Here is a 21937-nt window from a genome sequence, read left to right as displayed (position 1 = left end):
AGGATTGGACCCAGGACCTCACATTTGCCAGACAAGTGCTATATACTGAGCTACATTCCTGGCATTATAAAATACGTTTTAATCCACATAACTATAGTCAGTGCCACTAAAAATATTTCTCTCTTTTTTTTTTTTTTGGTTTTTGACTCACACCTGGTGACATGCTCAGGGGCCACTCCTGGCTATGTACTCAGAAATCGTTCCTGGCTTGGGGGACCATATGGGATTCTGGGGTATCGAACTGTGGTCCATCCTAGGCTGGCACACACAAGGCAGACGCCTTTTGGCACACGCCACCACTCCGGCCAACTAAAAATATTTCTAAAAAAATGGTCGTACACATTTTTTTAAAGTCTTCAAAGAAAGATTCCTGATAAACACCTAAGCAGCAGGCATTTTGCTGACCCATTTTGCTGTTCATCCATCCAGTATCTGTGGTAATGCCGAGAATTATGTTGTGAGCCTGGCAGCACAATTTATAGCAGGATCCAGTGACTTTCACCATTGTTTGGAGAGGCAGCCATGTATGCTTCCCTGCTGCATAATAATGCCTGTTCTCAGGTTTCAGAGGACATGTTTGGAGGCCTGGTGGGACATTGCCTGAACCCTTGCCTCCAGCTGGGTAAAGTACACAATTGGAGCTAAAATCTCCACATAAATTATAACTGTTTTCATGTAATAGAACAAACTTGTTGTTAGTGAACTTTGCCATGAATCAAGCAGCAGTTATGTGATTCCTGAAGCAATGAGTGATCTATTACCAGGTATTCTGCCCAGTTTATTAGTTGGCATTAAAATAACATAATTAAATTGAACTTTATAGTGTAACTTGGCAAAAGGCTTTTGAGGTTTAGTTTACCAATTGTTTTTTCATTGAGTCTCTGATAAAAAGTTTCTAAAGATTAAGACATTATGCAATTACTTTCATTGCTTTATTGATATGAGTTTGGAGTAGGTGGTCAGAAAATAAACACTGTACTGTTCGGGTTTTGTTGTTGTTGCTTTTAGTAATGTGCCCTGGCAGGTCTTGAGGGCCTGAGGACCTCACTAGTGATACCTAGGGACCATATAGTGCTGGAGATCAAACCCAAGGCCTAATACTTGAGCTTTGTCATCAGCCCCAAAGAGTCTTGATTACCTATTCATGTTAGAATTTAATTCCATTAAGTGGTACATGGGCTTCTCAGGAGTGTGGATGTTGAGAATGTGTCGCTATGGAGGCATGTGCAAAAGAAGGGCTTAGAGCTGTCTGTCTTCGAATAGAGAAGCTCTCCAACAGCTCAGTCTGGGAGAGGTTAGAGCTTAAGGGTTCATAATTGAGCCCAGCAAGTAGGCCCAACCTGAGTTTCTCTGGATCACAGTCTCTTGAATATGATCAACTATTCATAACTACAGGAGAGCAAAATATTTTAGTCCTGGCCAGGTCTGAACCCTGGTAAACCCCTGAAAAGTAAATAGTAACATTCTGATTTCACCTTCAGTTGATATTAGCAACCCTCAAAGGTCTCATCAATTGGAAAGGCTGATTGCTGAGAAAAGAAGAACCCATCCCTCATTGGTCATCTCAGTTTGGCACAGTTGACTGCCTGCTTAATAAAGGAGTAGTTACACAAATGAATAAATGCAATCCTCCTTGATTTGAGTTCTTTTCTCTTCTGTGTTCTTCTTCTTCTGCCTCCAATTTTACTCAGGACTTTTGTGTTTATTGGTTTGTTTGTTTTATGAGATATTTCTATTTGTGTCCCTGTGTAAGGTCCTTATAGCCTCTAAGCACTATGTGTTGTTTGCTAATTAACTTCCTTGCAACTAGAATTGTGCCTGGAAAAGAGCAGAACCAAGCACAGAATTGTTGATTTACTTGTGAAGTTAAAATTCCTCAAATGAAATTAACTGGATAAACCCAAAAAGCTGAAGTTAGACTGGTATAATTGTAGTAAGTGATAAATTGTAGGATTTTAAATATCACTGAAAAAAAATTATTCTGAAAGTTGCTAGCCAGTGTGAGGGTATTGCTTGGAAATATTTGACCCGAAGATTATTTTCATTGTAATTAGTGAAACTAATATGTTTTTCTCTGTATTCAGCTCTAAGTAATTATTCCACATACTAGAATGTTGCATTTTGTTTTTCCCCACATTAATGAAGGAACCATTGGATACAACCAGCGGAACAGAATTGATACGCTTATGTATTTACTTGCATATCCACAAAAACCCATGGTTAAGACAAAGACTATTGAGTTGATAGAATTTGAGAAGCTGCCAGCTGGACAGAATGCCACAGTTGCCGTAATGAGTTATAGTGGCTATGATATTGAAGACGCTCTTGTTTTAAATAAGGCCTCACTGGACAGAGGTAAGTAAATTTTCACAATTCTGACAACAAAGTTGCTTTGTAAAAAAATTAAACGTAGGAAGCTTTGCTCTTCTAGCCTATATCTCACTTTCTTGTCTTGATGTTTCTTTGCTTATTTCCACTCTGGAGAAGCCTATGTTCGCTCTTGAGTGTGCACTTTATCCTTTCTCTCCTCTCACGTCTTTCTAAATAAGTTTCAATAAAAACGTTCTTGCTTCACACACACAAACACAAAGCATTGGATGATCAATATAAAATCACTTGGTGTTAAATTGCTGTTAGTTTCAAGTGATTTTAATTTTTTAGTATGTAAATGAATGAGAGCTGTTTATATTTTGGTGTTGGCATTTTTCAAATGAAAATTAAATAGAAGTAATATACTACTAAAGAATCTTACTTTTCTTCTAATATTTTACTTTATTGATAATGAGAGGCACTTGCTTAATAGAAGACATGTAAGAACTTGTTTATTTTCTATTAATGTTTAAATAAAATGCCTTTTTCATATATCTAATGACAAATTGAGCAGCAAACATGTTTGAGAGCACAGTAGTAAAGTTTGGATCTAAAAGGTTATTCTATTAATTTTATATATCAATGCTAAGTTAAATCATTTTGTTAACAAAATGATAAAAGTTAAAAATAACATTTTCAAAAACCTTGCCTTATAGTTCTATGCTTTTTTTTTCTCTGTTCTTTAAGTTTACTTTTGCAAATTGTCAGTTCATGATTTGTGAACTATCTCACTCGATCTAAAGTTTCACTTCTCTCTTCATAATCTTTTTTTTCTCTTTTTCCTTTCTGGTATATCCACTCTGCCTGTCCCTTCACTCTTTGTAGTTGCTAGGCAGCCATAATAGTACCACTAGACATGTGTCGTTGGCATTAATGTTGGCTGCACTTAATTTATGCCTCTTTTTTTCCTCCAAATGACAACAGTCATGCTTTAAGACTCGATGTTTTCCTTTCTGATTAACTGGTAACGTTTATGTGGAAATCTGAAGACTTTGTGAAGTCTGTCAGAAACTCTGCAACACCGTTTAATGATCTGAGGTTTCATCTTCTAGCTTTTAAGCTACCACCTGGAAATAAAAGATCCCTTTACACTTAAAAGGAACACTTCTCGATTTCCTGCAATTCAGATTCACACTGAACTCTAGCATGTTGTAGTTAATGGCTATTGTACATAGTCCAAGATCATGTAATGTTTCCAAAGCAGCTGACTCTCGAGCTGAATTTATTATGGCCTTAGACAAGTTAGTGGAGCCAGGATGACTGAAACCTTGCTTGAAGACACACAAACATCTTTATCTGTTGCTTGGATGGTAATAGTGTGATGTGTCATCCCATAGTCACCTTCATATTTTAAAAATTCCATTTATGCAACTGAAATTTTTTTTAGAAATTGGTTCTACTAGAATTAATTTTTCTAAGTTTACATTCTTATATTTCTTGGAAGAGTTTTGCTTTTGGTGGAAAATCGTAAGTAGTAGTCAGCACTTAATCTCAAGACATTTTTCTATTTAAGTGAACTTTGACATGTTTCATCTTATCCTGAGGGAGATTAAACAAGAGAACCCAGTTTAAAATAACTGCTTAGCCAAAGGGCAAAATCTCGGGAAATTATTTTTAGTGTTGAAGGATTGACTGGTCTTTTGGGCAACTGAATAATCCTCCTATGGTACTCAGTGATTGAGTCTTTTGCTCCATCTGAAGATAGTCTTCTCTTTATTTTATTGATTTTACTTAATGCTTAGGTTATTAATTGATTTTAAAACATGTTCTTCTATATTTTAAATGTGACTTAAAAATATAATCAGTAAATTCTATTTTTTGTGGCAGGTAAATTATCTTTCCTATTAAAATAATTTAATTGCTTCTTTTTCATTCTTTTCCCTAGAAAAAAAATTTTTTTGTTCTTTGTTAGTGAAAGAACTTTCTTTCAATGGCAAAATCAGAAAAAAGTTAATTCACTTTTTCAAAGAAAAGAAAAACTTACCCGAGAAGGTTAACAAATGTTATGTTTTGAAAGGATGTACGCAAAGGATCCTGTGTGAATCTGTGAACTTAGTTTATTCTCAAGCCTGTGCCCAACTTTCTGGGTAACTTTGTCTACTGAGTTTCTCTGAACCATCATTTCCAGCACCTGTGAGCTAGAGGGGTTAAGCTTGTCGATCAATGAGACCCTTTTCTATTCTCACTTTCTTTGGCTCTACTGTAAGTGAATCAAAATGACATGACATGCTTAGTTTTCTCTCACCTGCCTTCAATGTAGCAAGGATTGTATATTTTATACTAAGAAATGGCAAAGAGATCCCAAAGTCTTGATGCACAATAGAAAAGTGCTTGGTTTGAGGGTCCCAGATTATATGTATGTATATATATATATATGTATATATGTAAAGCAGTTTAGGTTATTGGGGAGCCAGGATGGTGGGACACAGTAGATAATACTGAGTTAACCAGTAACAGGAATTGGCATTTTGTCATTCTTCTATATTGAGTTCTGACATCCCCTCTCTTTGGTTTTATTTTAGGCTTTGGACGTTGTCTAGTATATAAAAATGCTAAATGTACATTGAAAAGATATACCAATCAGACTTTCGATAAAGTGATGGGGCCAATGTTGGATGCTGCAACAAGGAAACCCATCTGGCGACATGAGATTTTAGATGCAGATGGTATTTGTTCTCCAGGTAAAAGCATAAAATTGAGCAATTGTAAGGATTCCTGTTTAAAATTATGAACATTATTCTATGTTGCTGAATATTTTTTCAGTATAACAGGAAAGAAACACTATAAAACCACTATTCTAACACTAGTGTGTTCAGTTTTGATGAATTTCTATCCAATCTGTTTCTCTGTGCAGGTGTTTTTATAGAGCAGTAACCTAACCACCACCTCACTCTTCTTTTTTATAAGATGCTGGGGACTGAAGCCGAGACCTAATGCATGCAAGGCAGGTGATTTTGTAGCTGAGTCACATCACAGCCCTGCTGTATTGTTCTAGTTATACTTTGCTAGTTTTATCTTTTAATGGGGGGAGGGGGACGGGGCAGAGTACACCTGATGATGCTCAGGGGTTACTCCTGGTTATGTCCACAGAAATCGTTCCTGGCTTGGGGGACCATATGGGATGCCAGGGATGGAACCCAGTTTCATCCTGGGTCAGCCACGTGCAAGGCAAACACCCTAATGCTATGCTATGCTATTGCTCCAGCCCCTAGTTTCATCTTTTTAAATCGTGGGAAAGCCCCTCTAAGAAAAGATTTAGAAGACATTAGCTCTGCATCTATATTAATATGTCATCATTTGGCATTTAAATTACACTCACTTTAAAATCTTCTTCCCCTCAGATCATCACTACATTGTCGTTACAAACTTGTAATGGATTTTGTGATGCAATCCACAGCCCTTGCCCTCATGAGCCTCAGTAACCAGTATGGGAGACCATCGTGGAAGACAGGCTTACATGCATGTGTATCCTAGTTTGTGTCAGCCAGTTTAAGGAACACTATGGAATTGTGAGGCCTTAATTAACAAGAGAATTGCTATCTAAGTAACTTTATAGAAAGTGATAGCCAGTACATTTGACATAGTCAAAAAGATTGGGACATTGTAGGAGTATTCCCCAAGGCAGTGGTGGGAAGTAGAGTAAACTAGTGAAGTGGAGGAAAAAGCAGCAGTTGGAAGGTTTGTGCATATATACTGTGACTTGAGAGTCAACTGAAAGAAGTACACTCACACCAGGGCATGGAGCTCTGTGAATATGAGTTTCCATGGAGGGAAATTGGGGCACAGGGTGTAAGAAAGAGCAGGGCCAGATGCAAGGCCTTGCAATCTAGTTACTCTTTTCCTTCTGATCCTAAAAGCACACATGAGAAGAGTAGAAGGAAGCGAGCCAGAGTAGAAGGAACTGATCAAGAGTGTTCTCCTACCCACTTCACCTACCCCTAACCAGGCTACTGAAGTGACACAAAGGCTGTGTTAGGGGCAAGGCATTATGGAGCCAAGTCTTACCTTGCTATGTCTCTTGATATTACATGCCTGTAGGCACATCTTACATGGCAGCTTATTTTTTTTTTCATCTTTTTTTTTTTTTGGTTTTTGGGCCACACCAGGTGACGCTCAGGGGTTACTCCTGGCTATGTGCTCAGAAGTCGCTCCTGGCTTGGGGGACCATATGGGATGCTGGGGGATCGAACCGCGGTCCGTCCAAGGCTAGCGCAGGTAAGGCAGGCACCTTACCTCTAGCGCCACCGCCCGGCCCCATGGCAGCTTATTTACCTCCTCTCCCTTTGGGTTCCTAGAGAATTCCACACATAATTTAAGCAAATGGCTAGGAAAATTAGCACAACAGGATTATTGTAGTTAGTCCTTGAAATTATAAAAATGTACAAAGCAAAAAATAATGTACAAATTGAAGATAAAAATACACATATACTTATATATTATATATATATTTATATTTTATATATGTATTATATATAGGGATATATAGAAATATGAATCATTGCTATCTATTGTCATGATGGGCTCATTGTTGCTGTGGTCTAGTTCTTGTGTCCTTAATCTATGATTTTTCTTTTTTTTCAGAAAGCTACATAATTATAGATGAGTGCTAGAGAGATAGTACAGTGGGTAAGGTATCTACCTTGTATGGAGCTAACCCAGGAATGATCCCTAGCAACACCATATATGGTCCCCTGTACAACACCAGGAGTTAGTCCTGAGCACTGTCAGGTGTGGCCCAGAAGCCAGAGCTAAAAAACAGAATTGTAGATGAGCTCTCTTGAATGCCAGTCTCCAAATATGTATAGATTTATATTTTTTCCTTCATGTCTGAATTTCACCAAACTCTAATCACATAGTTTTATATTTCACTACTCTTACAATCTGCATGAATAATAAAGACATCTGTAAATTCTTCTTCTCTCTTTTAGGTGAGAAAGTAGAAAACAAACAAGTGCTTGTAAATAAGTCCATGCCGACAGTAACTCAGATTCCTTTGGAAGGAAGCAACGTCCCTCAGCAGCCACAATACAAAGATGTGCCCATCACGTATGTACTGGTTATTTCTTGGAAATGCAAAGAAAGGTTTTAAAAACCAAAGGAATAGAAGGAAATGAAAGTTAATCTTGGAGTTAGAGGACCAGAAATAGCAATTTGGCATACTAGTACTTGCCATGAAGATAGTGTGGCATAGAAGGTAAAATCATAATTATGTGAATGAATGAAGGAACTGGAAAGCCTGTCTGGAGTACAGGTGGGGTGGCGTGGGATGGAGGGAGATTTGGGACATTGGTGGTGGGAATATTGCACTGGTGAAGGGGGATGTTCTTTACATGACTGAAACCTAATCACAATCATATTTGTAATCAAGATGTTTTAATAAAGAGAAAAAATTTTAAAAAAGAAGGTAAAATCAAGGCTGTGGAATCACATAGACCTTCTGACCTACGTATGTTTGAATTCTGGGCCAAAATAGGTATAAGGGATTCCAGATAGAGCTGACAGCAAGAGGAAATACAGAATAACATAAATACACCTAGGTTTTGGGCAAACAGTGGCATAGTTTGCGGAAGAGTTAAGAGATTGTTGGTGTGATCAGAATTGTTTTTTAAAACAAACACTGAGCATAGTGCGGCATCCACGATCCTCCAGAAGACAGTGGTATCTTAGCATATTTGAATTAAAAAAAATCTCTTGGCCTATGTTTTTTCATTTGTACAATGAGCTAAACTCATTAATCTTCAAATACTCTCCAAACTCTAAAATGTAATAGAATTTGAAACTTACTGCAGCATGATAGAACAACAAAACTCAGGATCAGAGAGATAATACGGCAGAAGTTAAAGCTGCAGTTAAGAGTGCCTAATTCAGTGCCTGGCATTCAGTGGTTCCCTGAGTAACACCAGGAGCAAACCCTGAGCACAGCCAGGAGTATTCCCCCTAATTCCTCTGTGTGTGCCAGGATATAAAGCTAAAATCAGCCACAGTGCTGCCTACAAGAAGTCACATGTAGTGGACAAAAGACCTCCAGCAAGAAAGTAAGTTATTGGCATGCTCCTTAATTGAAAACCTTACTATATTAGTCACTGCTCTGGTTATTCTGCATGTGTCAGATCAGTTACTTGCCACCACTCATAAGCTATGTTCTTTTATTAGCTTTATTTGAAAGACATGGAAAATGTGACAGGGAGGTTCCATCACATGGTTAAGTCATGAACTACAGTAGCAGAGCCAGAGTTTGAACCCATGTGGTCTAGCTTCAGGCCCTACCCTTGACCACTATGCTAAGTGCTGTGGTGCTATGGGACTTCAGATTTGTCTCTAGAGTGGGTCACAGGGGAGAAAGTGAACCATTGCACATGGGTATGGAATATAGTCCCATGCCCTAAGGACTATAAAATGAAAGCGATTTTCAAAAGACAAACTGGTTATATACCATTTGGTTTTATGTGGCATGAGGCTATGTCTTGGCCTTTGCCAGCTCTTATTCTGTCATTTTCTCTCCTATCCTCCCATAGTGGGCAGGAGGTGGTGGAGAATGGGCCACTGTCCTAACTCCAAAACCTCATGCCTCTTTTCTCCCTTATTTCAACCTGTTTTCTTTCATCATCATCATCATCATCATCATCATCATCATCATCATCATTAAAGGCTGCACCTTTACTGCACTGCCCTTTGTCTCTTAGCCAATTGTGAGTTCCTTTGGAATAGGAATCAAATCTGTGTTTCTGTCTATAGTTTACAGGGATCTAACACATAGTAGACAATGTATAATGTTTGTAGCATGAAATGAGATATAAGAAGCAGGGTGGGTGGAATCAATAATAGAGCTGAATCATATGAGACTTTTTTTAGATTTATTTATTATCAGTATAAATATCATGAGAAAACTCACATTTAAAAGTCATATTTATAAAGTAGTCAGGTACTCAGAGTCCAGTCTGACAGGCTTCAGAAGCTCTAATCCCAGGTCTGCTTCACATGAGTTAGGTCTTGAACAAGTGTTTAATCTTTCTAAGCTTCAATTTTTCTTCTCCAAGATATGGAATATTGACATGTACATGGTATATATGATGGAGAATTTACTTGCCTTGTAATAAATGTTTATAAATGTCATCCATTTTACACTTGGGTAATAAAGGAAAATGGTAACATTAATGTAATGTTGCAAATGAAAGTCATCTTGAGGTATCCTAGTTGGGAATATCAGAATATTCTCTGGTAAGTATAAAATAGGGGATAAGAAGTTCACAATAAGCACCTTAAAATTTATTGTTACTTCCTCTTAATATTAGCTACAAAGGGGCAACGGATTCATATATTGAGAAAGTGATGATATCTTCTAATGCTGAAGATGCATTTCTGATCAAAATGCTGCTGAGACAAACAAGAAGACCAGAGATTGGGGACAAATTCAGCAGTCGTCATGGGCAAAAAGGTAAATTATTTTATTTCTCAACTTATTCATAAAATGAAATATACTTGACCATATATGTAAGAACAATGTTTTTCCTATTAAAATATGACTTTGAAATTATTCTCATGTAAAGGGTACTCTTGTTTTAGATCTCAGACTATCCTATACTTTATTTTTTTTAATAATATCTTTATTTAAGCACCATGATTACAAACATGATTATAGTTGGGTTTCAATCATAAAAAGAACACCCCCCCCTTCACTAGTGCAATATTCCCACCACCAATGCCTCATCTTTCTCCTCCCCCACCCCCTACCTGTATTCTAGACATTCATTCTACTTTTCTTACTCTTTAACATTGTCATGATGGTTGTTAGTGTAGCTATTTTTCTTTTTTTTAATAAATATAATTTTTATTTTAATCATAGTGGCTTACATATCATTGACAATAATATTTTTGGTACCTATTAACATAAAATCAGGGGAGTTCCCATCACTGAATTGCCCTCCCTCCATCTCCCTTCCCGTCCTACCTCCCATATCCTCCTCCCTCACCCCCAGGGCTGCCAGAATAAGTGGTCCCCTGTGTGCCTAGCTTACTACTTATTGGTCCTACCCCTGTTTGGTCTTGGTACCTCCCTTATTTCCTGCTCTAATTGGGAGGCGGGACTAGATAGTTCAAGTTATATGGTTTTGTTTGAAGAAGAGAAAAGAAATAAACTGGGGAAAAAAATCAAATATGCCAAAAATGGGTGGAGTCCTTCTGGAGGCTCTCATCCTAGGTTGGAGAGACAAAGGGGAAAAAGAAAGTGAAACACCACAACAGTACAAAAAGAGGTGTCAAATAAAATATCCAGTGAGCATTCCAACAATAAAGATAAGTATCACATAAAAGCCACGGTCTTGAGATAAAAAAAAAAACATGGCAGAGCACATAAAGGAAGAAAAGAAAAGAAGAAAAAAAAATATAAATGGAGACAACAACTTCAATATCCACACCAAAACAAAGAAATTGACAAAGCCTAGATAAATAAGAAAAATTGTTTTGTGCTTTTCGCTTTTTTTTTCTTCCCTCCTGCACAGGCACAATAAATATTGGGGTCATTTGAACAGGAATTCACTTGGCCTAAGAGATACAGGGTTTCTCCACCCTTGAAGTATATTGTCATGTGATTAACTATAGACTCCTTTCAGGTTCATTTGCTCTCCCCTTGGTGCTTTTGTGGTGTATGGAAGACTTCTGCTCCGTCCTGGGTAATAAAATCAGACCTCTGTATCTAGAGATCTCGGTATCTGCACAGGTCAGGGAGTGAAACTTATGATGAAGTCTTTCTTTGTGGTTCTAGAAATTCTGTTCCCTCAGTGTAATTTTAATCCGTCTTCTGTGGTTGGTGGTCTTGGTCTTTGCGCTGATCCTAGGATAGAGCCTGGGATAACGTCTTTCATTATGTTTCCAGAAGACCCATTCCGTTGCAGTCATCTCAGACAGACCTCTGGAACTAGAGATCATGGTTGTTGTGCAGGTCATAGCTCAAACCCTAGGCTCAAGCCCTAGACTAGGGCTTTTTTTATTGGTCCCAGGAAAAATACAGTCCGGTCATGGTTCTATCCTATTTACAGATGACTGGCTGATAGAACCATGACCAGTCATCTGTAAATTGCGATCTTGGCATTTGGACAGACCAAAGGATGATAAGTCTTCTAATTTTGTCTTATCATTAGCTGGTGAGATAGGATAACCTGCTTTTAGGTTTTCAGTTTCCTCGTTGTCAGGATATCATATTAGAACTGGCACTTGTTGGTGTCTGGACAGTATTAAGGATGTCCCGGATGGGATCTGTTTCCTGTGGCTGTTGTGAAGAACTGTGGCATTTCTATGTCTGGGATCCAGGGTTCAAGGCTGAACGGTTGGTGTCTAATCACCTAAGTTGGGACCACATGACATATTTTCAAGGTGGGAGGTGCCCCTATATTGTAAACAAGTATGAGTTCTTATCTCCAGTAGATAAGAGCTCGTTTTTATATGTAAGATTTCCCCTTTTATAGTCTGCCTTTGCAGGGGGAAATGGTAGTATAGCTATTTTTCTAACCGTTCTTTGCGGTGAGCTTCATATCGTGAGCCAGTCCTTCCAGCTTTCATCTCTATTATCTCTGGGCATTATCACAATAATGTCTTTTTTTCCCTTAAAACCCATAGATGAGTTAGACTATTGTGTGTCTATCTCTTTCCCTCTGACTTACTTCACTCAGCATAATAGTTTCCAGGCCCATCATGTATAGGAAAATTTTATGACTTCATCTTTCCTGACCACTGCATAATATTCCATTGCATATATGTGCCACAGTTTCTTTAGCCATTCATCTGTTGAAGGGCATCTTGTTTTTTTTGGATTCTGGTTATTGTAAAAAGCATAGCAATGAATATAGGTGTGAGGAAGGCATTTTTGTGTTTTTGTTTTATGTTTTTGTGTTCCTAGGGTATATCCCTAGGAGTGGTATAACTGGATCATATGGAAGCTCAATTTCCAGTTTTTTGAGGAATCTCCGTATTGTTGTTTTATAAAGGCTGGACTAGACGGCATTCCCATCAGCAGTGAATGAGAGTTCCTTTCTCCCCACATCCCTGCCAGTACTGATTGCTTTACTTTAATGACATTTAGAAATGTGCCTTAGGCTTTGTTTCTCTGTGCTATTTATCTCACTTAGTATCTGCTTATCCTAAAATTATATTTATAAATACACTCCAAGTGACATACCTTTTAAAGTATAGGTAGCTATTCAAAAAATATCATTTCTTTTAGTGAGTTAAAAGAAGAAAGCATCTTTTTTTTTTAATTCATTATAAACTTAAAATACTGTCTTTAACATCAGAAAAGAATTTGAAAGAGTGAAAAGAGCTGAAGCTGGCATACATTTTACTGATTATCCACCTTGCTCTGATTTCACTAACCTTTACAAGAACAGAACACGTCTTTCTCTTCTCGCTGAGCCTTTCTTTCTCATAGTAGATACTTAATGGTTGGTAATGTTTGAATATGTGAAAGAATTAAAGGAATTGAATGAAAAGCAATAGATTCTCTTTTGTGATAGATTGCCTTTACTTAGTTTCAATTAATATATTGTAGGTATATGTATTTATAGTTAGGCAAAAAACAACTTTTGAAATGAAAACTTGATTGGTAAATACAGTAAGTCATTTTACTATAGTCTTTTTTCCAGACTGTTAATATACTGAGTAGAATGTTTTTTGATAGAACTCGTTTCTAAGTTGCAAAGATTTGCAGCAGCAGTCTGAGAAGTCTGTTCCATCTTAGGAGGCTTGGACTTGAATGTCTATATACAAAAAGGGAAGAATTTCCTGTGGGGTTAGGTGACCTTTCACTTGTAATAAGATGTTTATTTTGCATGTTTCCAGATGGTTTTTAATCTAAGGCTAAAAATCTTTTGATTAGCTAGATTTCTATAATAGTTCCTTCCCTTAGGGTTTGGTCATATTTATTGAAAAAATCATAGAAAACAAGCAATAAACAAAAAATATGGATTCAGTGGTAGTGTACACTTGAGCAGAATAATGGGAAGAATGATGGTAGCCTGGCCAAGTATAGAATTCTAGACTGAAAAATCCTTTTCCCTAAGGATTTTCAGTGGTATCATAGTAGCATCATTTAGATTCCTTGTTACTTAATTATTCCTGATCTCTGTGTGTGTGTGTGTGTGTGTGTGTGTGTGTGAGAGAGAGAGAGAGAGAGAGAGAGAGAGAGAGAGAGAGAGAGAGAAGTACATACATACACCTTGTTTCTCTCTGATTTCCTTCTTTCCATTCCTCCTCTATTCCACTCTCTGAAAGGTTTTACTATCTTCTGTTCGTAGAATTCTAAAATTTTTTATTTCTTTGTTCCATTCCTTATACTAGGAAATCAGTGACTTTGTGCCTGGATGCATTGCTCCCAAGCAATGTTATGGGGATCTGGGGCAACACTGGCAGTTCTTGGCCAGCTGGACAATCTAAACCAACTAAACTGTAAGGACCTCAGGATGTGATGCTAGCTGGGCCTTGTAGTGTTGGGGATGCTGAGGGGCCTCCAGGGCTGTGCCTGCAGTGCCAGGGACTCTGGTGCGAGGAATCAAATCCAGGCACACACCATTATTCTTTTTTTTTTTTGGTTTTTGGGCCACACCCGGTGGTGCTCAGGGGTTACTCCTGGCTGTCTGCTCAGAAATAGCTCCCGGCAGGCACGGGGGACCACATGGGACACCGGGATTTGAACCAACCACCTTTGGTCCTGGATCGGCTGCTTGCAAGGCAAACGCCACTGTGCTATCTCTCCGGGCCCTTATTTTTATTTTTTAATATAAATTCTTTAATTGAATCACCCACCATAAGATGCATAATTATAGTTATTTATGGTTGAATTTCAGTCATACAGTGAACCACACCCTTCACCCATGCACATTTCCTCCCAACAGTGTCCCAGTTTCCCTCCTTCTCCTCTGCCCCTGCCTGCCTCTATGGCCTGTGGCAGACGTTGTCTCTCTCTCTGTCTCTCTCTCTGTCTCTCTCTCTCTGTCTGTCTCTCTCTCTCTGTCTCTCTCTCTCTCTCTCTCTTTTCTTTCAGACACTGGTTTGCAATTTTATTACTAAAGGGGTATCATGCATCTCTCTTTATCTCCTTTCAGCACCCAGTTCTTGTCCAGAGAGGTCATTTCCCACTATCAGTGTCATAATGTCCCTTCTATATTCTAATTGTATTCTCCTCTGTCCATTTGTGACAAACTTCCTACCATGGACTGATATGATGCACTGGTTGTTGATATAGTGAGCAATTCGTTTGGTTTCCAGGTGTTTGAGTTATTCCTCCATTTGTTTCTGATTAACTTTTGTTTTAGTGTTTCATGAGAAGATACTTGATACCATTTCTATTCTTGACTTTATGAAGGTATGTTTTGTGTCCTTATGTGATCTATCATATGTAATCAGCTTCTTGGGGATTAAAAGCCCAATATACATCTGCTAAACCACTGTCTCCCATTTCTTTCTTTAAACCCTGTGTTTTCTGAGTGCAGAGCCAGGAGTAACAACTGAGTGCCACTGGGTGTGACACCCAAACCCCTCCCCCACAAAAAAAGAGGTGATCGATTGGTGTTGAAGTCTCCGTCTACTGTTGTGTTGCTATTGATGTCTTCCTTCAAATCTGTTAGCAATTGTTTTAAATATTTTGCTGGTTCCTCATTAGGTACATATATGTTTAGGAATGTGAGTTCTTCCTAATATATATATCCCTTGATCATTAAGAAGTGACCCTCTCTGTCTATTTTTGTCTTGAAGTCAATGTAATCTGTATGACCATCTTAGCCTTTTTTGAGGGGATTCTTTGCTTGAAATATTTTCTTCTAACCTTTGGCATTAATCTGTTTGTTGTTACTGTTAAAAGTGTTTCTTATAGACAGTGGAAAATTGGATTCCATTTTCTAATCCTTCCTGCTACTCTATCTTTTAATTGGTGCATTTAGGCCATTGATATTGAGTGAGATTATTATGGAGTTTTGTGCCTTCTTTCTATAGAAGTTTGTTGTCTGTCTTGGCTCAAAATAGCCAAGAACCTTTAGTTCTTATAGAGATGGTTTTAGGTATATGACATTCCTGAGTTGTCATTTATCTAGAAGTTGTGTGTTTTCCCTTCAAATCTGAATGAGAGTCTGGCTTGGTAAAGTATTCTTGGTGAAGTGCTGGAGCCACCCAAGTCTGCTAGAACTGCAGAACAGCACGCCGCAGAGGCTCAAGGCAGCCAGGGTCCTATGCTGCAAGATTCACAGGGGCCTGTGGGGCCCAGCTGCCAGATGGAGCCTTGTGATCACCCAGGATGCCAACATGTAGCAACCGCCCAACAGGGACTGAGAGAGGAAAAAGAGAAGAAATTAAGTATATTTTTTATTCCGCCTCGTGTCTGCCAAGGCTGAGGTAGGGGAGTGGAATTCAGAAAGAGAGAGAGAGAGAAATAGAGAGAGGAGAGGAAAGAGAGAGAGAAGAGGGAAAGAGAGAGAGTTGGAAATGCACTGGCCAAAGGTGGCCAGGGAAGGCCTAGGTTCAAAGAAGAAAGAAAAGAGAGTAGATAAAAAGCAGGCAGCATCTCTCTGATGCTTTATCTCTGACTACTGCAGGACCAGCAGGCCTGTTCTGGTCACTACCCAGGTCCCCCATCCCCCTGCAATAGTCCAAGTTTTTCCTTTTATACCCAGCATGACGGGGGGTGGAGGTGAGGGTGGTGGTGGTGGTGGTGGTGGTGGTGGTGGTGGTGGTGGTGGTGGTGGTGGTGGTGGTGGTGGTGGTGGTGGTGGTGGTGGTGGAAGTACTGTGGTATAAAACTGCTCATTCCCATTTCCCTCCCACTCCCTATCACCCATCCCTGCCTTGCTCTAGGGTAGATATATTGCTTTTTTCTCTCAACCTCTCTCTCTTCCCCCTCTTTCTTTCCTCTCCCCTTCTCCTTCTCTCTCTTCCTCTCTTTTCTCTTCTCCTCTCTTCCTCTCCTCTCCTCTCTCTTTCTTTCTCATTCTCTTTCTCTTTCCTTTTCCTTTTGGTTTGCACTATTGTTCATAGTGGGGTACCTTTCCTGTTAGTTTCTCCACTTTCAGTATATACTTCTTGTTCATAGTGATCAGTTCAGACTGTCATTATCCTAGTAGACCCTTCTCTACTCTAGCTATACTCACCTCTCTTTGTCAAGCTTTATACCTGGGCTGGACCATCTGACCATTGTTTCTATTGTCTCTAGATGTTATTACCATACTGTCTCTTGTTTTCTTTATATTCTATGTCTATCCCTTTCTCTCTGGCTCATTTCACTCAGTATTATAGTTTGCTTGCCTCCACTAGTTGAGTCCATAGTTGGGCATACTTTATCAGCATGCCCAAAGCCAGCTCGCTGTTTAGCACAGTTTGACACTGGGTTGGCACCAGGTCACACAGACCTGGGTTCCAGAGGTGGCTGAGTCCACTACCTCTTCTGCTGTGGTATTGGTTCATTGCTGCCTCCTTTCTCTGGCTGTTCATTCTAGTGACTAAGCCAACCTGAGAGCACTATTTCCAGCAGGCCTGCCCTGTCTTGTGGCCAAGTGGATGTACTAATCATATATTTTTTTTGGTTTTTGAGTCACACCCAGCAGTGCTCAGGGGCTAATCCTGGCTCTACACTCAGAAACCATATGGGATACCGGGATTTGAACCACTGTCCTTCTGCATGCAAGGCAAATGCCTTACCACTGTGCTATCTCTCCGGCCCCAACCATTTCTTTTTTGTTGTTGTTGTTGTTTGTATTTTGGACCATACCCAGCTATGTTCAGGGATTACTCCTTTATCTGTGCTCAGAAATTATTCTTGGCAGGCTTGGGGACCTTATGAAATAGATGCCAGGATTGAACCCAGGTAGGCCACATGCAAGGCAAACACCATACCTGCTGTGCTACATGCTCTGGCCCTGCATCTTCCCATTTCTGCATCATCATCTTCTGTTCAGCATTTAAAGGAAAGCCTTCAGGTTAAAGAAAAAGTATCTGCAAGTAGGGAAGGATCTTGAACTCTGATTCTATGAGCCCTTTGTCCTTGGTCTCCCCACCTTTGAAATGAAAGCAGTTTTCTTGGAGTTGGTGCCAGCATAAACAGAATGTTGTATATCAGTAAGCACAGTGCCTAGTGTACAATCACTGCTAGTAGTGGGTTTGGGGGGTCTCTTGCAGGCCAAGCAGAAGAGGAGGCTTCAGAGACAAGGTGGGATCTATTCTTGGAGGGCCACGATAAAGCTGAGTGCGAAGAACAAGTGGTGATCAGAGAAGGGTAAATCTCAGGAGCTTGTTGACTGACTAGAATAAATATTTTGAGAGAGGAAAATGGGCCAGTTATTGTAGTTTTGATTTTGGCAAATGAGTACATCGACTTATTTCCCATTGAGCTTGGATGAGGGGAGAGAGCTCAAGGGCTGCTAGTTGCAGTTTCCCCATTTATGGCAATGTCATTGAACCTGAAAAACCATGGCGAGACCCCTGATTGTCTGCAGTTTATGTTCACCTGGAAGAAGAAATGGGCAGAAATAAAGATAAAAGCTTGATCATTTAAGATAGAGGTGCTACACGTGAAGGATGTGGTTCAGTAGTTCAGGAGGCCTGGAGGGTGTGCTTTCCCCCAAAACAAGTTTAGGCTCAGATGGACTCACTAGTGAATTCTTTTAAACCTTTAAAGAAGAGCTCCTGCCAAACCTCCACTTCGAATGGGTCATACATAATAAAGGAAAGCTCAAATGGTAAACCACAAAAATAACCAAGAAGATCAGCTGATAGTTTTAAAGGTGTGCTTTAAACTGATAAGGATCAACCTTTTGGAGGAGACATTTGAGTTGAGACCTGTGGATGACTTGCTAATTCAAACGTATTGTATTGTATTGTATTGTGTTGTTGTGTTGTGTTGTGTTGTGTTGTATTGTATTGTATTTAGAAGTATTTAGGAGCATGAAAGAATATGGTATAGTCAGGGAACATAATAAGTACTAGTGTTACCAAAACTGTGCCTGAGGAAGTGCATAATGTGATCTATAGGATATAAGAAATAGGATATAGATGTATATTATACCAGCCTTCTGGCTATATCTTGGAATTTGAACTTAAATATTTGAATTTAAATATTCTGGGAACCAATGGGATTGTTGGGTGGTAGTTTGAGCAAAGGAGTACCACATTGTCTATGAGCATTTTAGGAGATCCCTTGGATTCTGTTGAAAGGTATATTGAATTGGGGTCATGGTAGCTAATGCAGTGCTCCAGGCAGAAGTGATGAAGGCATGGTCTGTGTGGAAAGTGGAAAGAATGGCTTTGGGGTACTTTCTGGAGATAGAGCCCATAGGACATACTGGTAACTGGATGTGTAGGAAGAGAAAGGCAGGAATTGAAGGTGAGGATGGTGAGGATTGTGGTTTGAGCAGCTAGTGATGCTATTAATCAGAATGACAGCTTTGGGGGGAAGGACTCGTATTTTGGAGTTAGGTAAGGGCTAGGGTTGAGAGTTGGGAGTGAGTGCAGATTTGAGATACTGTATTTTCCAGCGTATAAGACGACTTTTGAAACAAAGTCAATCGAAAATCGAGGGTCGTCTTATACGCTGAGTATATCCCGAAAAATGTTTCAATATGCCGCTAAATGAAAATTGTCTGAATATTGCCACAAAACAAATTTTCCAACTCGATCCTGCACCAATCACTGCAAGGCTGCTCAGACTGCCTCTCTAACTCAGCCAATCCAAGCAGGCTTTTTATGCATGCAAATTAGACAATGTTCTGGACCCGAATCTACAATGTAAAAAGCCTGCTCAGATTGGCCTGAGTCAGAGAGGAAGTCTATTACAGTATAACCTTTGAACCTTTGCTTGTTGTGATTGACTAACTGTGGTACATACAGTCACAGCACAGGAACGTTCTGTCTGATACAGTGAATACAGGCCTAAACCTATGTTTTAACTGCAAAATTAGGGGGTCGTCTTATACGCTCAATCGTCTTATACACCGGCAAATATCTGTTAGACTCTGGTAGATTTAAAGAAGAGAGATCCTGAGAGTTTGGGACAGGAATAAAACTTAGAAACCATTGACCTGAATGATAGAACAGTGGGTAGGGAACCCTTGCACACAGCCAAGCCAGGTTCAATCCCTGGCACCCTATATGATCCCCTGAGCACTGCTGGGTGTGGTCCAAAAATAAAGATACAAAACATTTTAGGAATCATCTGCATACAAATACATGGTAACTTGCTCTGTATGTATTAGTGATTTACAAGCTTTCTTTTTTAAATTCCACCCATTAACCTTTACTGTTACCATCCTAGTTGGTATTATTAGTCCTCTAAGATGGGTCAGGAAACTGAGACTCCAGAGAGTAGCTTGTGTATTATTAGTGTTGACAGTTAAGATTCAACGCAGGCTTTTTATTCTGAGCCCATTGCCCATTCTGTTAATTCTGCCTGGTAAGGGGTTCTTTTCTCTCAGTGATCCCACTTTCACTTGCCTTGGTGGCTGCATCTTCCCTCCCCTTGGGTTTTGTTACATGGCTTTTCATTTTTCTCCTCTTTATGATGATTGTATTTTCAAAGTCTCCCATCTTCGGATAAACAGCTTTCTATAGCACTCCTCTTCTGCTCATCCAGATTCTACACTGCCCACATACTTTGGTCTGGAAATGCATGTCACTACCCCAGAGTAAGCCAGGCTCTGAACGAGAGGCTGGGTTTCCAAGCATCCCTTTCCTTCTAAAATCAGCTCACTGGAAAACACTTCCCTTGCTCATCCACTCAGCCTCTGGGAAGAGATGTTAGTATCCTTGGTTAAAATAAAAGTCGGACTAGAATTTGAGCAGGTTGCAGGAGTGATTATACAGTGGTTAAGGCACTTGCCTTGCATGTGGCCAACCTGGGTTTAATCCCCAGCATCCCCTATGATTCCCTGGGCAGTACCAGGAGTGATTCCTGAGTGCAAAGCTAAGAGTAACCCCTGAACAACATTGGATGTGACCCAAACCAGAAAAAAAAAAAAAATTTGAGCAGATACAAAATGAAGTCAGATTTGGAGCCCTCAGCTTTGCACAGTGGCGAGTTAGGACAGAGTTAAAGGAGAGATATGTGAGGGAAGACTAGGGCAGAGATGATAGTGAGCTAACGTTTATCTGTGGTAGCCTAGCCCCTGAGTGTCTGCCGCAGAGAGGTGCTGAAATCAGCCTGAAAGAGTGACAGTGTGAATAAATGGCCAGTAGCATCAGCAGAGCTGTTTGCACTTGTGGTGATTGAGCTAATGAAACTCACAACAGGTTTAAGGAGGTGGCTCGGCTATATAGTACTTTTCTTAAATATGTACAGAAGCCTGAAAGCAATGCCATATTGTGAGTTTTTAGAATACAAGTGTCTCAACTGTGATTCAGAACTTTGTTTCTCTGTCTCCAGAGTAAGTGGTGGCTAGCTAACCATGGTTTCCTTCTTCAAAGAAGGTTTTGGTTTTTTTGTTTTGTTTTCTTTTGTTTTTTCCTTTGTAGCACCAGTTGCAAGTTGTCCTGTCTGTTCTCCGTGAAGAAATTTAAAGATGACTTGACTTTAAAACATCTCTGCGCCTACCTCTCTTGTTCCCTCTATTGGTACATTGACATTGTGTTATTCTTGGTGTCCAGAAAAAAATCAGTCTTTTGGGGCCAGAGTGATAGTATAGCAGGTATAATTTAGCTTTACATGTTGCTGACATGGGCTCGATACCAGGCACCTCAAGCCCATCAGGAGTAATTCCTGAGTACAGAGCTAGTTTTTATCCCTGAGTGTAGCCAGGTACAGCTCAACAAATAAACAGTAACAGTAACAATAAAATTCTTGTTTCTTTTGCTAGGAGTTTGCTTCTTCAAGATATATTATTGGGGATGGATTCTTTTTTCTTTTTATCTCTGTGGTTTAGGTTGCATGTCTGTGCCCAATGCCTCTTAAAGTGCTCTCTCTTACCAGTAGAGAAGACCTGAGGATCTCTCTTCTCAGAATGGGATGTGTCTGTCCTGCAAGTCAGAATGTTTCGGAGGTGGTTGGGTAGCTAGTAACCAAATGAAACCTGTGAAGAGGGGCTGAGCACAGCAGTAGCTCTCTGGTGTGTATTGTGAATGAACTCATATGAAGGTTGAAGAGGACCACAATGTATGTGTGAATTAAAACATGAGGATTAGGGGCTGGCGAGGTGGCGCTAGAGGTAAGGTGTCTGCCTTGCAAGCGCTAGCCAAGGATCAGGACCGCGGTTCGATCCCCCGGCGTGTCATATGGCCCCCCCAAGCCAGGGGCAACTTCTGAGCGCTTAGCCAGGAGTAACCCCTGAGCATCAAATGGGTGTGGCCCGAAAAACCAAAAAAAAAAACATGAAGATTAGTGCTAAGTGGTCAGGAACCCATGTCTGTGCTATATAATTAGCAAAGTGAGTGTAAGCAATCAGAGAAGGCCCCCTACAGGAGTGGCAGTGTTTGTGCTTCCTAGCTGTTCAGAATATGACAGCCTGACTAGCTTGAAGGGCTGGAGTGCATGCCTGGCATATACTAGACCCCACGTTTCTCTCTCTCTCTCTCTCTCTCTCTCTCTCTCTCTCTCTCTCTCTCTCTC

General features: G+C 39.8%; 1 protein-coding gene across 1 annotated transcript in view; it reads left to right on the top strand.

Annotated features, from left to right (window-relative positions):
* The window catches only part of POLR3B (RNA polymerase III subunit B), a 132660-nt gene that overhangs the window by 78109 nt on the left and 32614 nt on the right, over positions 1–21937 (top strand). Inside the window, exons 20-23 of the mRNA XM_049783144.1 lie at positions 2146–2355; positions 4893–5051; positions 7299–7416; positions 9663–9805. Coding sequence (XP_049639101.1) covers positions 2146–2355; positions 4893–5051; positions 7299–7416; positions 9663–9805 — 630 coding nt within the window. The remainder of the gene's footprint in view (positions 1–2145; positions 2356–4892; positions 5052–7298; positions 7417–9662; positions 9806–21937) is intronic.

This window comes from Suncus etruscus, chromosome 11 (genome assembly GCF_024139225.1).
Source record: "Suncus etruscus isolate mSunEtr1 chromosome 11, mSunEtr1.pri.cur, whole genome shotgun sequence".
In the NCBI taxonomy this organism is placed as follows: Eukaryota; Metazoa; Chordata; class Mammalia; order Eulipotyphla; family Soricidae; genus Suncus; species Suncus etruscus.
Note: the sequence above shows the minus strand (reverse complement) of the source record. Positions and strands in the feature narration are given on the sequence as shown.